At 37.9% G+C, this 21,768-nt stretch overlaps 1 protein-coding gene across 1 annotated transcript; it reads left to right on the forward strand.

Moving 5' to 3' along the window:
• The first annotated feature begins 21 nt into the window (after window positions 1–21).
• On the forward strand, window positions 22–20,973 carry LOC144636706 (tyrosyl-DNA phosphodiesterase 1-like). The gene is made up of 17 exons (XM_078495898.1): window positions 22–276; window positions 1,862–2,083; window positions 2,595–2,638; window positions 3,296–3,351; window positions 10,694–10,790; window positions 11,190–11,221; window positions 11,772–11,864; window positions 13,153–13,246; window positions 14,386–14,465; window positions 15,182–15,260; window positions 15,437–15,613; window positions 15,858–15,906; window positions 16,424–16,490; window positions 16,911–17,018; window positions 17,471–17,573; window positions 17,804–17,918; window positions 20,616–20,973. The coding sequence occupies exons 1-17, from the start codon at window positions 165–167 to the stop codon at window positions 20,684–20,686; spliced, it is 1,599 nt and encodes a 532-aa protein (XP_078352024.1). The 5' UTR covers window positions 22–164; the 3' UTR covers window positions 20,687–20,973.
• Window positions 20,974–21,768: the final 795 nt, after the last annotated feature.

Raw genomic sequence — 21,768 nt, forward strand, 5'->3', positions numbered from 1 at the left:
AATGGTTTTGGACAGAAACAAGATGGCGGCAAAAGTTGAATGTTTATTGCTGTGAAACTAGAAAATTGATCGAAAAATTATTCAGTTATAAAGGGACTTCTCGCTTTGTACTGAATTAAAAAAGCTTAAGCAAGTTTGAAATTCTGAATTCCCTACTTTTCGTAATGAGTGGGAAAAAGCCAAGAGATAGAAAGAGCGACACTCGACCGGTCTGCAAGTATGGAGCCGAGTGTTATCGTAAGAATCCTGCTCATTTTGAGGAGTATCGGCACCCAGGTATAGATGATACAGTTTTCTTATAATTTTTATTAATTAATCGATATAAATTGAGCTTATGTAAAAAAATAAGCAAGTACAGGGAAGCAGAACAATAACGTAGTGGCATGTAATAGCAAGTCATTTTATTTTTACTTGGGTAACCAAATATCCTCAAGCTTTTATCAGGGGAAAATAAACCAAAAAATAATACTTGTATATGGAACAGCAAGTAAATGATAAGCTCATTATGCACCTATCAATGTTAAGCTGCTGGGGGTAGGGGGGAGGCTGGGCATAGGGAGGTGATTTGACAGCTGCGGTGGCGACTTATGACTGTTGTGGACTTTCCAGCAAAATTTTATTAGTGACTGTTTGAAACATCCACACAGATCCAGGGCCCTGTTGCATAAAGCAACTTAAGACTAAGTGGAATTTGTTCAGCTGTTCTCTGTGTTGCTAAGGATTTTTTTGCACCGGTAATGTGTTTCCCATACTCTTTAATCCACCTTTGGCTGATTTACCCGTAATAGCGTGCAAGAAGACCTTTGGAAACACAGAGAATGCTTGTAGAAAATCCCACTTAATCTTAAGTCGCTTTATGCAACTGGGCCTTGGGGGTGGGGTATTTGAACAGGAAATCTCAGCTACATGTCAACCTTGACCCTGGAGGGAAAAGCCCCCTGGGAATGACGCTAAGCTACAGGTAAGTACAAATGCTCACCTACGCCTGGCTATCTTCCTTTCAGTTTAACCTTGATAGGTGCATTAATTTTTTTGAAATGAGAAACAGCAATAACAATAGCACAACAATAACAGTAAAAAGTATATTACTGGCAGGGAATCAAAATTCATTTTCATTTTAAGTTGTGCACCATGAATGGCACATGATAAGGTAACTCAACATCTTTATAATAAAGATACATTATAGTTTGGAACTTAAAAGTTAGGTGGGTTTCATACCCAGTCTTCTCTACCAACTATGATTTACATGTAACTCAGTAAATTTTCTTAAGTTATGACTTTGTTTTTGTGATTGACTCTAATCAACAAGTTTGTACTTTTGATCAGTTTATTTTGTGGGGAGGGGCAGACAAGCAGGAATCTGTGAGCACATGGGGTAGAAACTGTCCAGAAGGTGAGAGGATTGGAGAGGGCAGGAAGCCAGATTTCCCTAGGAGGCAGGAACTAGGAGAAATTGGGAAACTTTTGCATTGCGGTGTAATATTTTGCAAATAGAAACAGCATAAAGAGGTGAAAACCATTAAGAAAGGGGTGGGAACTGGGAGTGTTAGGTACGGGAAGTGGGAAGTTCAGTCCCCCCTGTCTCTCCCTTCTCCCTCCCCCCCACTCACTATTTTGTAGATACAAACTAAGACAAAAAATATAAATTTTGATCTTAGAATATGGTGAGAAAGATTGTTAATATAACAGGGTGCTAAGCATCTAAAAGTCTAAAATTTGGTTCTAATTGTCTTAAGTGTGCATCCAACTAAAATGGAAGAACTCTAAGTATGTTTGAACAATAATATTATAGAAATGCCCAGGTTATATATTTTGTTCCTTGGTTTAACTGTGACGGTACTTGTTTTAACTTTTTCTGCAGATTATGACTCTGACACTGATGATGATTATGATGAGTTAGAGAAGTCTCCTCCAACCAAACGGCAGAAGATAGATGATAACACAACTGCAAGTACATCATCATCATCATCACCCTCAAGAAATACCAAAAGCAAGGATGAAAGCTGTTTGCCATTTTTGTTGACCAGTGTGCGTGGAATTCCATCAGAATTCAATGCCAGAAATTTAGCAATTGGCATTAAAGGTATATGATAGAGCCATACAAGTCCTTTACCCTGGTGAAAATCTTTGCAAGATCTTCAAAGACCTTTAAAGATCTGCAAAGATCTGCAAAGGTCCTGTAAAGATCCTCGAAGACAAGGATCTTTTAATCTTCAATCTTTTTCAAGGATTTCAAGAGGATTTTATAAAGATCTTATGCCATTCCTGACAAAGATCCTCTTGAAGATCCTTTTAAGGGATCCTTCAGTATCCTCAAAGATTTCATTAGGGTCCTACAGGATCTTAAAAGACTCCTTTCCAAGATCCTTTAAAAGATCATTCAGGATCTTGCTAAGATCCTTCAGAATCCTTAAAGGTCCTTTAAGATCTTTTGGGATCTTTAAGGATCTTTAAGGATCTTTGCAGGGACCTGAAGTATCTTTGCAGGGACTTGCATGATTTTTGCAAGATTGTACAAGAGAACATGACATAATGATTTTGCCAGACACTTAAAATGCCAACTGAAGTTACTTAACTACCCTGTTATTTTGTAGATATCCTTTCAAATAAGATGGGTGACTTAGAGGCTTCAGCTCAGGTAATTATACACCTGTTTATAAATAAATAAAAATAATGCACTCGCGTCCCCTGTAAAATAGATTTTGCATTTCAAAAATCTTTCAATTACATAGTTAAACAAGCAAGCAAAAAAACTGATTTAATAGCGAAGCGTGCAAGGTCTAAAAATAGAATGCAAATAGAATATAACTGCCACAAGGCTCAAAAAACATCAGTGTGTTCTGAGAGAAGTAGAAGGAATCTAGGCGAACTTTTTGTTTTATAAAAGTGTTTTAGGAATACCGGCTGCTATAGAAAGTGCTTTAGGAAAATTGTCCTCCATTTCGGTTTGTTTGTCTGAGTCGTGACGTCACTCGCGCACTTCGCTATTGAAGGTGTTTGGAAATGTGGCACTAACTTATCTGAAACAAAACTTTTAAATAATTTTTTGAAAGTTTTTTTTTTTAAAAAAACTTAAAAAATTAAAAATGATCCAATAAATTAAAACTAAAACTAAGAAATTAGCAGAGAAATGAAATTGTAAAGATCTGCTAGTTTATATGAGCTATCATAACTGCCCACTTGTTTAACTTGATGAATTAATAATGCATTTGAGAAAAGTGCATTCCCGACTCCACTAGGCATTGTAAGTGCTGCAAAATTTGAAAATGTAAAACCATGATTGTTGTTCTTCCAGTTCAACTACATGTTTGACATCCCATGGTTGATTGAACAGTATCCTAAAGATAAAAGGTAACCAATAAAAAAATATTGATTGCCAACGAGACAGGCGAGCGAAAACGCGAGCCTGTCTCGGCGGCAGTATATAGAGCCGTGCATAGTGTGAGGCAAAGTGTGAGGGCTATGCAGAAAAAATCTCAGAATCTTTCAGCTCGATTTTCATGTAATCCGTTTCCGTCAGTGATATTTTTTTGACCATATTAGGATGTAGGCGGAAGTTGTCGAAAACACAATTTCCGATGTTTTTAGTCAATCCGTTCAGCAGAATCTGTTCAGCACGTGCACACTTTGTTGTAGTTTGGCCAATCAGCGCGCTACTAATTTGTTTAGCACGTGCATGATGCATTGGCAACTAAAATCCCCAGACAAGATGCGTGTCAGATAACAAAGAGGTTTCAAATCTGTTCGCTTCAAAAAGCCAAAATTCCCGAACTAGAGATTGAAATACGAAAGAAACTTGAATTAAACTTTGTTTAGAATTTAATTTCATTTAAGATAAAGGCAAGAAATGCATTACAAAGCTTTAAAATTTCCAAAGCTTCGAAAATTTCGAAATCATATAAATTTGCATGCGTAATTAAGTTAGGTCTGGCTATGAAAACAACACGGAAACGAATTTGGTGTCGTGGATTTTATCGATCAGAAGAGAGCTATTTAGAGTTTTTTTTCGTTTCTCGAATTTATAAAATAAATGCCCTATACTTCATTTTTTTACTGGAGTGTCTAGCTTTTTTTTTCTCGGACGACCGGGCCTTGAATTTTCCTTAAAGCTGTCTCAACAACAACAGTTTAACATGACATTTGAGACGTCACGCATTGCGCGTGATGAATTATTCTCGGAACGGTGGTAGTAAAATAAAATAAACTTGTTCCATCTTTGGCCACAAAGATGAAACCTCAAATTTGTTGGATACTTACGTGTTGAGTGGATTTAACTGCAGTGTGGAAAGTTTAAAATGATTTGTTTTGGCAAATCTTTGTAAAAGTTTGCTTTTTCAGTTCGTAATTTATTTTCCGAGTTCAGTGGGTCATAGCAACTTTGATTAAGACCTTTAGGACTTAAAAAAAGGTAAAACAGCAGCGAAAGCGGCATCGAACAACAATGGCTTGAAACTCTCAAAAACATGGAGTTTAGAAGATTTCTCACTGAATCTTCACTACTTTCACGGCATTATTTTAGAACTTTTCCCTCATTTAGCCTTCACAAAATCGCATTTTATTCCAGAAACATTCAAGATTTTCAAAGAAAACACCCAATGTTTATTGATCGAACCAAAATCATAATGCGTACTTTCAGCCAAACATTTACAATTATCTTCCCTTCTTCTCTCGATCTCCCGTTGTACTCATTGGCATTTCTACCGATAGGTACCACTAGTATTACAATGTAATTGGTTAAGAAATCACATACATCACCTGCAAATCGCTGCCTACATGTAACTCAACATACACGTACCTTATTGTTACTTATTTTCGCGGGAACTTAATTTCGCGAAAATGCAACGGGCATATTTCGCGGGACTTAATTTTCGCGATTTGGCCAAAAATACGTAATTAACATAAAAAATACAATAGAAAACGTTTGAAATAAATTTTCGTGGGTCTTTAATTTCGTGAATTTTTGAAATTCGCAAAACTTAAGACCCGCGAAAATAAGTAACAATAAGGTAACTGTTTCCAATGCCATTGCTGCAAATAATATTCTGCCTTGAATGCGAACTTGGAGACAAAACAACTGACTCCAAGGCAGCTCACATGTTTCTGATCCTGCACATATCTACAGTATGCTTCGAATGTTACATTAATTTAACATCATTTTAAAACCAATTATCTGTGTTTATAATTATTCATGCAGGCATGTCATGCGTGCACGCTAGCCGTTGTTTTTTGTATGGCACAACTAACGTTTAAACATTGGCATTTCAGATCAGAACACTGAAGAAGGGCCAAGCCTGAAACATCTGTTTATTGTTAGTTTTTTGACACTTAAGAGTGTGTCCATAAGAGGACCAGGCAACATGTGATACAGCTCATATCACCGATTTCGCCCAAACTTACCATAAATGCTGGGTATGGTGAGCTATTCACTGTGACAAAACATCAGCTTAAAATATTTTATTCCCTTCAAGTTATGGCACCTTTTGCAAAAATGGCCATTTTTCACTAATTTAATATGCATATTTAATTAGCTGACTTTGATTGACCAGTTCCACAAGAAAAAAAGACTTCTGAAAATAAAATTCACTGCATTATATTCTGTGGTTATTAGGCTTTAAGTACAATAATTCACTTCAACCGTCTGATTTGATTTCTTCTCCTCAAACGGTCTTTTGGAAGGTACAAATTTCGTACTGTTGGAAATAGCCTTTAACTAGTGCCCAATATCTCCCATGAGCAACAACTTATATACATTATTCTTACATGGGTAATGAAATCCATCTCTAAACTTCACAAAAATGCCACAAAATGTCTGGGGACTTCAATATTTTATTAGTATTGAGGAACTAAACACACGTGACTTAACGATTTCTTGCTATTTCATCAAAATTCACCGAAACACAGAAGCCATTTTTTTTCCTCAATTTGGCATAAAATCGGTACGGAATAGCTAATCAAGCATAAATCTATAGATAACATTTAAAATATTGGCGAAGAAAAGGCAGTTAGGACATTTTTCGGAGCGTTTTCAGAGCCGATATAATTCGGCAATGTTGTGATAGCAAATGTAAAAATAGCAGCGAAAGATTTTCTTCAAAAGCTCGCTCAATTCAACATTTAGGCACATCAAAGTTAAGAAACAAGAAAGTAATACTACATACATGCCACTTATCGACACACAGATGCTTTCTTTTGAAGGATTTGTTCTTCCTCGCTGCACTTCGATCCTTCGATCGATCTCAATTGACATGTACTGTTGCTTTGAGGCGCGATGAACTTAGCCAATACATCGTGGTTCATTCTTCGTGAAAGGTGTAAACAGGTTGTAAATAAAGTCATTCAAAGAGCTGTTCAAAGTTCATGGAAGGACACTTCTCTCAGCCAGTTTGAATGAAATAAATTTAACTGGAAAATAAACAGCCGCCATGTTGTATTTCTACCTTTGAGCCTGCCGTTTCAGTCAGCGGTACGGCCGTTCACTGGGGCAAGTACGTAGTGTAGTCATCATCATATAGTTGTTTGACTAAATCCTATATAGGGATATTCATAGAGGGGATACATAGCCTAGCCCTACACAGCTATACACACCTATACATAGCTCAATAACACAGCTATACACAGCTATACACACGCGTGTTCATTTGCTTTTCCTCCGCAAATGTTTGTTTTCGTTGGAATAAGTAGCGGATGGCGTTATCTACCCTCTGAACAACCGGGGCTTGATCTTAGCCTTATAAGTAGTGTGCGTTTCTTGTAAAAGTGAGAATTTTTTTCAACTTCTCCATTGAATTTTTTTGATAAATAGTTGATGAGAAATACACTGGATGCAGTGTAATGTATGCGATGCAATCGGTTTTGATGCTCTGAAATTGAGCTCTGAAATGTCGGAAACCATTAAATAATCAGAGCAAGTTTTTTCCATCTTATATCAGGTTCAAACTAGTATGTTTATTGTTTTTTTGTTGTTTCTGTCTTTTTGGGAGGTGGGGGAGGGGGTGAATATGGACATTCGAAGAAATGGCGGTCAGGTTGTCAGCCTGGCCTGTGTACATCTATTCCTTCTGTTCAAATCGTCTATATTATATTACACTTTGGCAGCTAGGAGACTGAATTTGTACCCACTCTCTTTTTCGGGATCCCACAAAGTTCTCCATCTGTCCATTTACCGATAAACGTCATTACTGCAGTTTTGTTTTAGAAAAGGGCTTTTATGGGGACAAATTTTTCCTCCTGAATGCCCACATTGCAAGTGACGAATTGCGGCTTCAAATGATAATTTTCTTCATCACCGACTCAATTTAAGTGGCTATGTGAGTTACAAAGACGCGAATGCAGACTTTTGTAAAGAGCTTAAACCCCGCATTAACACTAAACAAATTTATTGCAAGACTAGGACTACGCAAGACGGCAAAACTTATTAGCTAATGTTTCAACCAGCACAGGTAGTTTTCTGTCTTCTTCGAGGTCAACGCGAGGGAAACCCGTTTTATTTTTTGTTGTTTTCTCTCTCTACATTCACACCTTTATAGATATATGTATATATTTGCTGCACCATATAGACTGCGTCGCTAAAGGCATTTCGTACGTGAATACTTTGTTCAGTTCAGCACAGACGCTCCCCCAACTAAAGCACTTGCGCAAGAAAGACCACCTGCTACGATTACAAAACCTACCTCGCTATCCACCGGATAGTGATTTATCCCGTGGTAAACGTTATTCTCCAATTTTGCTGAGTTATTCATTTTTCCCATTTATGCCCCGGGGGTAGGGGAATTTGGTCAAAAAATGTAATCGTTATGCGCGGTATTAATCACTATTTCCGCCAGGGGAGGGGAATTTGAGCAAGCAATAAAAAATACAAATGTCTGGAAAATAACTGGGAGACGTTGACATTTTGATTTGTTTAACTGTGTAGCGTCTTTTATGCTAAAAATAATTGTTTATGTTCCAAAATGACGCTAAATGGCGGTATAAAACTGCTCCGACGTTTCGGCAATACTGCCTTCTTCAGGGTGCCACCCCAAAAAAGGCAGTATTGCCGAGACGTCGGAGCAGTTTTATACCGCCATTTAGCGTCATTTTGGAACATTAACAATTATTTTGATTTGGTTGCCGTGCATGCCGACCGTTGAACATAAAAATCAAGAACTCTGTTTCGGTTAAAGTCAAATGGAACAGCATTTTTTCTGGAAAATCTCTTCGGAAATTGACGGAACGTCAGAAATTTTCTTACCATTTGTAAGGTTTCCCAGTTCTAGTCTCCCATCCTTCGGAAAGAAGTAACAGGAAACTGAGCTACATCTATTTCGGTTAGTTTGCTAATTTTGGAAAGAAGCCTTTCAATTCCAACCGGTTCTCTCCAACAAATGGTAAGCACCCTAGAGTTTGTTCAGCATCACATTGCGGTAAACACGTCAAGCTGTAGCGGAGGAAATAGTTTTCCCTACGACAATTTGAAAATATTCTCATTTTCATCACAAACGCATCCAACGAACACTCGCAGAGGAAAAGCAAATGATCGCGCGTGTCGTCACGCGTGATGGACGCGTGATGCCCAGTTAAGGTAGGAACGTCATGTATGGGGAACTATTATGTCCCCAATATATAATTAGCACTATACTCTAGTGTCTTGATGTACTCTATTTCCTTGGTTTACTCTAGTGTCTTGATGTACTCTATATACTCTACTCGCTTGATGTACTCTGATTGCTTTATGTACTCTACTCGCTTTATGTACTCTGGTTGCTTTATGTACTCTAGTTGCTTGATATACTCTGATTGCTACTCTAGTTGCTTTATGTACTCTACTTGCTTCATGTACTCTACTTGCTTCATGTACTCTGCGCGCTTCTGGTTGCTTTATGTACTCTACTCGCTTCATGTATACGTACTCTGGTTGCTTTATGTACTCTACTCGCTTCATGTACTCTGGTCGCTTTATGTACTCTGGTTGCTTTATGTACTCTGGTTGCTTAATGTACTCTGGTTGCTTTATGTACTCTACTCGCTTTATGTACTCTGGTTGCTTGATGTACTCTCGTTGCTTGATGTACTTTACTCGCTTGATGTACTCTAGTTGCTTTATGTACTCTAGTTGCTTTATGTACTCTAGTTGCTTGATGTACTCTAGTTGCTTTATGTACTCTAGTTGCTTGATGTACTCTACTCGCTTGATGTACTCTAGGTGCTTTATGTACTCTAGTTGCTTGATGTACTCTAGTTGCTTTATGTACTCTAGTTGCTTGATGTACTCTACTCGCTTGATGTACTCTAGTTGCTTTATGTACTCTAGTTGCTTGATGTACTCTAGTTGCTTTATGTACTCTAGTTGCTTGATGTACTCTACTCGCTTGATGTACTCTAGTTGCTTGATGTACTCTGGGTGCTTTATGTACTCTAGGTGCTTGATGTACTCTGGTTGCTTAATGTACTCTGGTTGCTTTATTATTTTCCAGTTAAATTTATTTCATGCAAACTGGCTGAAAAAAAGTGTCCTTCCGTGAACTTTGAACAGCTCTTTGAATGACTTTATTGACAACCTGTTTACACCTTTCACGAAGAATGAACCACGATGTATTGGCTAAGTTCATCGCGCCTCAAAGCAACAGTACATGTCAATTGAGATCGATCGAAGGATCGAAGTGCAGCGAGGAAGAACAAATTCTTCAAAAGAAAGCATCTGTGTGTCGATAAGTGGCATGTATGTAGTATTACTTTCTTGTTTCTTAACTCTGATGTGCCTAAATGTTGAATTGAGCGAGCTTTTGAAGAAAATCTTTCGCTGCTATTTTTACATTTGCTATCACAACATTGCTGAATTAAGTTTATATCGGCTCTGAAAACGCTCCGAAAAATGCCCTAACTGCCTTTTCTTCGCCAATATTTTGATTGCTATCTATAGATATATGCTTGATTAGCTATTTCGTACCGATTTTATGCCAAATTGAGGCAAATAAATGGCTTCTGTGTTTCGATGAATTTTGATGAAATAGCAAGAAATCGTTAAGTTACGTGTGTTTAGTTCCTCAATACTAATAAAATATTGAAGTCCCCAGACATTTTGTGGCATTTTTGTGAAGTTTAGAGATGGATTTCATTACCCATGTAAGAATAATGTATATAAGTTGTTGCTCATGGGAGATATTGGGCACTAGTTAAAGGCTATTTCCAACAGTACGAAATGTGTACCTTCCAAATGACCGTTTGAGGAGAAGAAATCAAATCGGACGGTTGAAGTGAATTATTGTAGTTAAAGCCTAAAAACCACAAAATATAGTGCAGGGAATTTTATTTTCAGAAGTCTTTTTTTCTTGTGGAACTGGTCAATCAAAGTCATCTAATTAAATATGCATAAATTAGTGAAAAATGGCCATTTTTGCAAAAGGTGCCATAACTTGAAGGGAATAAAATATTTTGAGCTGATGTTTTGTCACAGTAAATAGCTCACCATACCCAACATTTATGCTAAGTTTGGGCGAAATCGGTGATATGAGCTGTATCACCTGTCACCTGGTTCTGCCCTGTTCTCTCACGGGCACACTCTTAAAATAGTTTTTTTTTTTTTTTTACTAATTTCTTTTCTATGTTCCAAAGTGTCACACATCATTGAATGCACTTCAGCTTACATGTTTGTCTTTTTTTAAAGACTCAAAAGTTCTTAAACAAATGGAGGTAATAATACCGGTATGTTTTTAAGGTCCAAACCTTTGCTTATTGTTCATGGAAATCAGAGAGAAGCAAGAGCTGAACTTCAAAAAGAGGCTGAACCATATCCAAATATCACACTGTTTGGTGTAAGTGACAATGTACAATTAACAATAATACTGTAAAGGCTCTATTACAAATGTTAAGTCCCTCTTCGTGTAATAAATAAGAGATGGTAGATTTGTAGCTTGGTGAATAAATGGCTGAGATCACCATAAATCTCTGGTAACTCAGTTGGTTAGTTGGTCATATTAATTAACCAGTACCTGGGAGGCCATGCATGTGAATATGATTCCCATCAGGGACTCACAATTTTTTCTTTGTCTTGTGCTCTCCCAACATTTCATATTTTCTCAAGTACCTCTTCTCTCAGTTAAGCTCTCTTACAGGCATGCAAGGGAGGGATGAGGGTTTTATATTAGTGATAATCTATTCACTTTTATGTCAAACGAAGTAATAAAAAAACATATCATTGACATTTTTGACAGGCCAGGCTAGAAGCATATGGAACACATCACAGGTTTGTCATGGTGAACGTTATATATTCTAGAATGGAACTTATGGTAGGCAAATTTTGTTCCTCTCAAACTGTCCCACCCCACCCAGGAGTATAAACTGTACCACAGGGTTCGCACACGAAAATCCTTGAAAGTCCTTGAATCTCATAATAAAAAATTCAAGGCCTTGAAAGTCCTTGAAATTGGTTTTCGGTCCTTGAAAGTCCTTGATTTTTTATTGAACGGCATTGAGAAGACCGCCAAAATGAGCGATTTTTTTAGTTCTTCAGCAAGCACATCAACCGTTGATTTGGGGTAAATTTCATGAAAGAAAAATAAAGTTCTTGAAATTTCCAAGAAGGGTCCTGGAAAGTCCTTGAAAAGTCCTTGAATTTTTGGCCTGAAAAAGTGTACGAATCCTGGTACCAGCAAATTGATTGGTAAACCAGACAGTAACTCCTAGTGATCACTTCATGCTATGGAAACAAGAGTTACAGTAAGTGCCAGCTTGCTAAATATAAATCATGTAGACTTGAAGACAGACTTTAAACCTGACTTTTTATTCATTTTCAGCAAAATGATGTTCTTGTTGTATAAAGAAGGTATTAAAGTGGTCATCACTACAGCTAATCTGATTGCCATGGATTGGGACCAAAAGACGCAGGGGTACAGCTGACAAAAATGTTTATTTACTACATAAATAATTTTGAGATTTTCATGTATTGCTTTCACTTTCATTGTCCACTCTCTCTTTAAACCTTTTTTTAGCTCAAAATTAATGAATGATGCAAACCTTCTGACTAGAAACCCAAAGTTTGATCGGAATTTTGAACATGTCTTCCCTTGAAAACACTGGTCCTTGTTTGTTTAACGACCAATCAGGGAATACGTATGAGTAGCGATTTAGTAAACATTTTATAATAAAAATTTGCGATAAGACATTCGCTAAAAGCATTATAAACTCCGTTTAAAATTTTTTAAAAAAACGCTACGTTTCGACGTTGACTTATCTAACGTCATTATTAAGCAAAGAGAATATGTGATAAAATGTATAAATACTAAAAATAGACAATGGAGATTAATTAATAAAAGTTGTGAAGTAAAAAATGTTCAATGTCAAACAAAGAGTTTAGTTCATTTTTTTTTATTTTTTTTATTTTTTTTTTTATGCCATTATTTTTTATCCCAGGACCTCCCTGAAAACCACACTAGTGAGTGGAGCCTCCTGTTAAAAGATCATTATTATTATTATTATTATTATTATTATTATTATTATTATTATTTAGCACGTATGGAGTCCGCCTGCGTATTCCTGTGTATTTGAATACGCAGGCGGACTCCATACGTGCTAAACACTTTGTTTGACATTGAACATTTTTTACTTCACAACTTTTATTAATTAATCTCCATTGTCTATTTTTAGTATTTATACATTTTATCACATATTCTCTTTGCTTGATAATGACGTTAAGTCAAAGTCGAAACGTCGCGTTTTTTTAAAAAAATTTAAACGGAATCAGAGAATAAAAAGACTTTTTTAGAGTAAAACTAAGGTATCACATGGACAAAGAAACAATTAGTTGACTGATTGAGTGACTGATTGATTGATTGACTAACTGACTGATCGATCAATTTTCGATCGATCCATCGATTGACTGATTGATTGATTGATTGATTGATTAACTGATTGAGTGACTGATTGACTGATTGATTGATCAATCGAATTATCAGCTGATTGACTTATTGATTGATTGAATGATTGGTTGGTTGAATGAGTGATTGAGATACACAAGCAGAACATTAAGGCATTCCATGTGGTTTCTCTGGCCAATAATAAAATTTTATTTAAATAGGAACTTTGAGAAGAGATTTTACCTAATAAGCGAACTTAGTTCCTTGTTGCTTTGTGATTTTATGATTAGAGCTGTCTTATTGCTGCACCATGTACTTTCAGGGTCTGGATGAGTCCATTATTTCCAAAACTTTCAAAGCCATCTTCATCACAATCCAAAAGTTCTTCACCAACTAATTTCAAGGAGGATTTATTGGTAAGCAAAACTTCCATAAAGATCTTAATTTGGCAGATTTGTTTTTGAGGGTTTCTATAGGTAAAGTCTGTGTCGAGCGGCCCATACAGGCCGGGGCTTATCCCAGTTTCTGCAGCATTAAGCGACTAGGAGTATTTCTACTCCCCTCTGGATGGAATGCTAGTCCATTGCAGTGTTACTCCAGCATTAAATTCACCGATACACATTTATACACCTCGGTGAAGAGAGGCACTATGAGAATAAAGTGTCTTGCCCAAGAACACAACACAGTGACCGGCTGGGCTGACCACTCAATCTGAAGTCCAGTGCGTTAACCATTAGGCCACGACGCCTCCCAAATTGGAAGGGCTTGCTGAAAAGAAATGTTTAAAAAACTGTTGGGGTTATATATGGAAAGAAATTCATATCTGTAAATTTTAGGTGCACATAAGAATAATTCACGATAAAAAGTCGCTAAACGTAATGGTTATGAAACTCAAAACTAAGGGACGGACCTTTATTTTCTTCGTGGAGGGGGTTATAAAGATTATTCCTCTGCAAACTTTTTGTGTTTAGTTTATGCACCTCTGCAAACATATTTTTCGAAATGCAAACTAATTTTTGTTACACATATCGTGTTTGCAAACAATTTATTTTGTTTTTCTAGGCCCTGCAAACAATGTTTTTCAATATCTTTCATACCCCCCCCCCCCCTCCAAAAAAATAATGGTCCGTCCCTCACTCTGACTGTTCAGTCTTTAAATGAACATTTTTAGTCTCTGAAGAATACTGTAATGATACAAAATAAAAAATGAGCTATATAATAGTACATGGCTAATCACCATCCTTTAGAGTGAAACCCAGATTGTAGCTTAAATACATGTACAATTTATAGACCCCACTAATTCGAACTGAGTTATTTCGAATTCCCTGTTACTTCGAACTAAAACCCGTTTTCCCTTGGATTTGCCCTTTAGTCATTTGCTATCGGCTATTTCGAACTCCCGCTGTTTCGAACTTTTTTGTTTCCCCAGACTGTTCGAAATAACAATGTTCAACTGTAGTTTAATTTATAGCATTAACGTAACTTAATTCTAAATAAAAAGCTGATGTTTTTCATTCATTTTCGTCTTCTTTGTCCGGCATTTCCTTTGTAATAGGAGTATCTAGCAGCATATGGAGGTTCCGCATTTAATGAGTGGAAAGAACATATCCGTCAACATGATATGTCCTCTGCAAGGTAACTGTTTTAAATAAAGGGTCTACTTTTTATCCACAAGCAAAACAGGATGTGGAACAAGGCATATTTTTTATGATGGTTAAAATTAAAAGTCAAGTAACAAATCAGTACGTAAGCTGTCAGCAGCGTGAATTTAAAAGAACTAAGAAACTCAATTTCAATGGTACATGTAGAAGCTACATCACAAACACTGTGTCTAACCTGCGAGCAGGTTCCCAATCTGATCGGAAAACGAAGCGAGCCGAGACCCGGGCAATTAAGATTCGTTGTTCACTGTCCGTTTGAATCTTCTCCTTGACCTTCACCATTACCTTAGTAGTGTTTTTCCACCTTAGTAAAGTATTGTTTTGAGGTTACTTATGAGATGAAAGGTAATTGATAGATCAGGAGTACCCAACCAAGCCGCTCGACAAAAAACCCGCTCGACAGGCGGCACATGATTACGCTGGCTGGCAAATAGAATGATTTCAAATCATTCGATGAGACTTTAACATAGGAGCAACTGATGAGGTCCACTGAAGGACCGAAACTCGAGTCTTGCTTAAGATAAAACATTTGCCAGAAGAGATCGTTGCAGCATCTTAGAGACTTCAAATGCAGTGATCAAATGCACGTGTCGGTGTCAAGCGCGGAAAACGGGAAACGCGGCCGTAGTTGGGGGGGGGGAAGACCGCCGTTCAGAGTTAGATGATTTTTTTTTGTTTTATTTTTTTTAGGGTTCGCTTGATAGCTTCAGTTCCTGGAAGACACACAGGGCTCAATAAAACCAAATGGGGCCATCTTAAACTGCGTAAGGTGAATAATGACTCAACCACGAAGAATTGAACCATATTTGCAATTCCCTCCTTATACTTTCCCTCTATTTATTCAAAGACGTAATTGTAGTGTCGTTCCTTTCGTTTCTGCAAACGGTCTAAAAATTTTGTAGATTTGAGTTTAACATCCTTGCTTATAGTTTTCGTTTTTTTTAGGTACTACACCAGCACGGTCCTAGTTCTGATGACGTCAGCTCAAAATGGCCTGTAATTGGTCAGTTTTCTAGCATTGGATCCCTTGGAAATGACAAAGATCGTTGGTTGTGCTCTGAGTGGTTACAAAGCTTGTCTACTTGCTCTGGGAACATGATGTCGAGGCCTGCCCTGCATCTGGTGTGTATGATTGTTGCCAGTTTGTCCTATTCAGACTTTTTAAAGCAGTTAATTGTTGAATCTTTCATCCCTTATAACTAGTGACACTTGCACTTGTCTTTGACATGTGAGAAATACTACTTTTTGCATCGTCTCTTGAAGTTTTGACTCTGAAGTTAAATAATTTTTTAGAATTTACAGCTGTAACCCACCCTTTGCTTATTATACATTGGGCTTTTATTCTGAAAATCGTTTTTCTCTCCAGCTTTTTCCCACAGTAGACGATGTGCGGCACAGTTTGGAAGGCTATCCAGGTACTTCATCTCAGAGAGGTTAAGCATGACGTTTATTTTTCCCGCAAACGGCAAAAATTCAACTTCTGCCGTCTGCCATTTGGCGTTCATACGCGAAAATGAGTAGTTTTTTGTTTGTTGTGAATGTGGGATTTTTCCCCTATTTTTGCGAGGGATTAATTTTAGAATTCCATAAAAGGTACCAAAATGAAAGGCAAGCTCGCGTTTGCCGTTTGCCGTATAACGTCATGTTTAGTCTCTCTAATATTTAACGGTCATGTTTCTCACGGAGGATTTACACACGCGCAACAAATTTGCCATGCGAGCAATTACAGACACCCCCTTCTAAGAAAAGGTTATGCCGTATACGTTAAGTTACGTTTAGTTTCGGTAAAATGACTGAACGACTTCAAAGATTAAATCCACATGTCTGCCTTAGAAATATAAAGTGGCAATAAACTTTTGGTTGTTAAAATACTGGCACAGTTTAGAGCAGAGTTAACTCTGTTTAGAGCTACCGATTGTTCTTTTCTGTTAGCTGGCGGATCTCTGCCATACAGCTCCAAAACAGCGGTGAAACAGCCTTACCTTACACGTTTTCTTTGGTAAGTTAACTTCTGATGTTACTGGGATTTCATAATTCTTGTTGATCTGCTAAAAGTTTCAGCTGCAAACCAAAAAAAAAATCACACTTATGCTGGATTTCCACTTACGCGTAATTTTTTATGTGCGTTTACGTGCGTGAAAAAATTTTGATACTTGTAATGTATGAACGACTTGCGTACAGGTTTCCGCAAGTCGTTCATACATTGTCTCTAAATTTTTTTACGCACGTAAACGCACATAAATTATTACTCGTCAGTGGAAGCCCACCTTTACGTACGACAAACTTGCGCGAATTTAAAAGACGTCTTTTTGCTTTCTTTATACTTTATTTTAGGATATCAGTGAATTTCATAATTCTTGATTCATGAATAACCTATTTTTATATTTCGTATTTCTGACATACATTTATTTTTTATTAGTTCCTGGAAATCTCGTAGCTGTGGCAGAAGTCGCGCCTCTCCGCACATTAAAACCTACACCAGGATATCCCCTGACTGGAACCAGGTGGCCTGGTTTCTAATGACAAGGTGACCAATATTTAATAATCATGTACCAGTTTGTCTGCCTTGCCCCAGGTGTCCCTCCTCGGTTGGAACGCAGTGCGCGTGGAGTTGTAGACCTGTAACATCTGTGTTAAGCTGCCTAACCAACAAGCCCCGCGCTCCCAGTTTCCCGCCTTTTCACCGATGAAAAGTAACGGCGCCTGGAGTCAAGGCAGCCAGTTGAGTGCGAAATCCTGTCTCTGAGATGACTCATTTGACTGAGCCCTTGAATCTTGTCAACGATGTTGCCTAACAACATGACGTATCCTTGTTGCGTCATGCTGACGTGAGCGTTCGCGTTAGTTTTTGATTGGATAGATCCTTCGAAACGTAGCTCGCTTCCCTGACTGAATTTTGTCACTATATTTGGATGCGACATAATTTTCTTACGTTATACTTACTTTTTATCTTATTTTATATACACATTGTATTTTCAGTGCAAATTTGTCAAAAGCAGCTTGGGGAACACTCGAGAAGAATGGTCAGCAACTAATGATCCGTTCCTACGAGATCGGAGTTTTATTTCTGCCAAAAGACCAGGTAGGCTTTATATTCTCTTTTTTGCAAACAGCTGCAATCATAGTGGTCCAGAAGCATCTTTTTTGGTTAAAAAATGACCGACAGAATGGTTGGACTTGATTCATTAAACAGGCTATAGATCGGGTGCAATCTGTAATAAAAGACATCTAACTCGCCACTGTGCGCCTTGGTGGCTTCGAGTTTTTTTATGACTCGATTTTGTAGAACAATCTTCTTGGCTTCCTTGACAGGATCCTGGCAGCAAGTACTTCCACGTGAAAGGAAAACAGCAAAGCAAAGAGAAGTCGTCGAGTTGCAGTGTACAACTTCCATTTGATGTTCCACCTTCACCTTACACCAAAGATGGTAAGTTGTGTTACTTTTGTTTCATCTAAATCGCATCATTGGAATCTAGCACGCTTGTTTTGAAACCCATAGCTTTAATTAAGGTGACCGAAGCCTTGACTACCACTTTATTTTTAAGGAAGGCTTCTAACTACGGTAAATTTCCGAAAATAAGCCCGTGACATATAGTTGCTCAAAGCTCCTTTCAGGTGGGCTTATTTTCTGCGAAGACTAATATAAGGGGGGTGGGGGTGGGGGGTATTTTCGGACTGAAATTTGCGTTACAAAAATGTTTGGGTTTATATTTTGAAGGGACACTTCTGAAAACGTTTAGGTACATACAAGAATACCGTATTTATTCTATTAAGCTTCCTGGACGCTTATTAAAATGTTTGGAGTTTGGTAGTGGGCGCTTATTCGAGGTGGGCGCTTATTCGAGGCTGGGCGCTTATTAGACTTGCCCCAAGTCGCTCGTTTTTTCTTTGCATCTATAGTTACTTAAATAAAATCGCTTTGAAATTAAGCGCGAAAGACCACTTGAGTTAAATCGCGCGCGAGAGATCGCGCGGGATTCATTTCTGTGAACGCGCGCGCAAAGGAAAACAAATGACACTTGCCGAGGAATGGCTCGGAACGAGCGACTTGTGTCACTTGCAGGAAATCGATTCTAGCTGACGTTTTTTGCCGCGAAAATATTGCATCATTTCGTGTGCATTGAGTTGGTTTCTTTTATCGTGTTGACGTCAGTTTCGTGCGCCGCGTGCAGCTGACGCGCGCTGTGGCGTGTGTTAAAATTGCGATTTTCTTCCCTTTTTTATGGGAACTCATACTCAAGGCCCTTGATGGCTCTCTCATTTCTGTAAGATTTAAAAGAGACAGGCACAAATGAAGAAATTTGTAATCTTTGTTACAAAACTGGTTTAACTGCCGATGTGAGAAGGAAGCAAGTCTGCTCAAGAGGTAAAAACGCAACCGTGTCTCGCGAGCAGCGCGCGCTAAGTTGGTGAGCAAAGCGCGCTCAGTTCGCGCGCAATAATATGATTGACATAATCTCGATGGCGTCACCGGTGGAAAAATCCACCGGTGACGCCACATTTCAGAATTGGCGCGCTGCAGGTGAGACAAGTCTCTCGTTCCGCCACGATCCTCTGCCATTTTGTTTTACATGCCCGCGCGCTCCCTCCGTTTCTGTATCCAGCGGTCTCCTGCGAATCTAACGAGCGACTTGGAGCAAGTCTAGGCGCTTATTAGCGGAGCTCCCAGCGGCCCGCAGGGCCGCAGAGCAGAGCCCCATACCCATAGAAAATTAACAGAACCATAAATTTGAGTTTTCATGGTCATCATGGCTAGCGGCACGGCTCGCGGGCGCGTACGACGTACGTCGTGCAACATGGCGGCCATAGTCATCCGGGATTTTTAAAAGGTCTTAAACCGAAACGAGGCTTTGTTTTTGGCGCGCTTTCCGATTTCTTTCTGTATTTTTCAAGCGTTTTTGGAGGAAAACTTTTTCCCTACAATTTTTCAAGCATTTTTGGAGGGACATTTAAGCATAAAGCTGAGTATCTATTTTTCATTGTTGAAGAGCTGCAAGCTGCTTTTGGCGTTGCCTAAAACTATTCTAATTTTGAAATATATTGCCGTAAGTTGATTTTCTTTGGCCGTCAATAAAGTCGAATTCTAATCCTTTGCCGTGAGAGTTTATTTCTTATTGCTGTGAGTTTATTCCGACTTTTAGCCTTACATTTTCTCGGCGGAAGAAATTCATTCAGTATAAGTGGCGTTATTCGAAGTGCTAAACGACGACAAAGCAAAAAGCTCGAGCAAAATAAATTTAAATTTTGCACACGGTAAGAAATAAAAGATAAGTTTTAAATTTGCGTACGTGACTGAGCAACCCATTTCAGTGCGCCGATGTTAAGACAAATAAAGGAAAGAAAAGCAAGACGGGAATATGCCCACAAAATATATTGACGTCATTTTGTATAAAGCAAAACGATAAGAGAATTGTAAAACTATTTTCTATTCTTAGAAAGCAGAGAATAGACTCTTAATTTTTATTCTGGCCATGAGTTGTATCAAGCAAAACAATAAGTGGATCGTAAAACTATTTTCTATTCTTTAGAAAGGGCTGGAGAGAATAAACTCTTAATTAATTTTTAGGCCATTAGTTGTTCTGCCTCGAGATTATGATGGATTTATATTTATCTTGCACCTATGGGCCAGCGTATACATTAAAGCTTTGACCGCATATTTATCAAAATGAAAACATTGTTACTCCAGCAAAAAATAAATAAATAAAGGAGAGCTTCGCTTTTTGGCTTGCCTAAATCTATATATTAACTTTTCCTACCTTTAGGGTGGGCGCTTATTCGAGGTTGGGCGCTTAAGGTGGTACATATGGCTGAAGCGCAAAAAAAAAAATTTCTTGCAGTTTGGCTTATATTGTACCTTTTGTGTAGTTATGTTGTTATTTTCGGAGTAGAGGCTCGCTGTCCGCTTTTTTTTGGAGAAAGCGAAGATTAAAATTTGGACAAATTTTAACTTTGAATTCTTTATCTAAGCATATCAACGAAAGAAAAAAGCCAATAAAAGATTTCGTGTCATGAGCACTTTAAGATACCCTAACAAGTGTACGGTTGTAAGATGAGAAGAGGTTTTCATTTATGGCAGTATTTATTTATATGACATGTATGTTATACTTGCTTGTATTCTTAATAGAATCTCCCTGGATGTGGGACGTCAAGTACAACACACCGGATTGTCATGGCAGAATATGGTCACCATCTTAACGACTCCGTCAATCGATCAAACATTACACAAGAGGAGAAATACAGAACAAGGACAGAGGGAATGGCGGTGAATGCAAGTCGCGATTTAACAGTAACTGTGTTAAACCGAAAGAGAGGTCAATCGACGATGGAGGTTTTTGTATTTCGCCAGTGTTTTTCCAGGCGAATGAATAAAAAAGCCTAAGGCATTTGAAGTTAACAAAAACCCCTCAAAATTGCGCCGGTCATTTCTAAAGACGTTGTTTAGACTTTTCACGAGAATAACGAACTTCGGTTTATTGAATTCCCGCTTATTAAACGAACACACGTACCGATCCTAACAGACAAAAGTATTTTAAATTCACTCTGACTGTTAAGTGCTTTTGTGCTGTGCTGAAGACATCTTAAGCCTGGTTCTCATATGATCGTCCCGATCGTCTCTGTCGCTTCAAAAAGTTTGCTTGCTCCAATCACCTCAGACTTTGCAAACGACAGAAGCGACAGAGACGATCGGGGCGATCATATGAGAACCAGCCTTTACTGGACACAGCCACGATGCTTTGCTTATGGACATTAGGTTCATCACGATTAGTAACGTGATAAAACCTAGTTTGTAATGTAGACACCGTGTATTGCAAGCAGTACTTCTCAGTTTTAAAGTTAGCAAGTACAAATGTAAAGTAAATAACGAAAAGACTAACATTTCTCATTCTTGATGTTATTCATGGAATATGCATTGTTATTTTTGAAATATAAAATTTACATATTGTATATTTAAAGTATCATATTAAAACGATTACTTTAAGTCGCATATTTCACCTACGAGAAAAGTAGAATTTTGATATCATTAAAACTACTCTTTTCTCCACAATACTCGATTGACTATTTTATTTCTCGTATTCGATCTTTGTGACTGACTGTTGGTTTTTGGTGGATGGCCTGTTAAAGCTTTACGTTTTCTCCCTCGCGAAAAATTGGACTGTGATGGGTTAAAAGTGGGCTTATTATGCAATTTCTATGTATACCTTATTGTAGGAAATTAACGCTTGTGTTAATTAAGGTATTTGAAATTAACGCAAATTGAAGGAGAAATTACTTCCCAG

The sequence above is a fragment of the Oculina patagonica genome, chromosome 13 (assembly GCF_052425735.1).
Source record: "Oculina patagonica isolate OP01 chromosome 13, crgOcupat, whole genome shotgun sequence".
NCBI classification, from domain to species: domain Eukaryota; kingdom Metazoa; phylum Cnidaria; class Anthozoa; order Scleractinia; family Oculinidae; genus Oculina; species Oculina patagonica.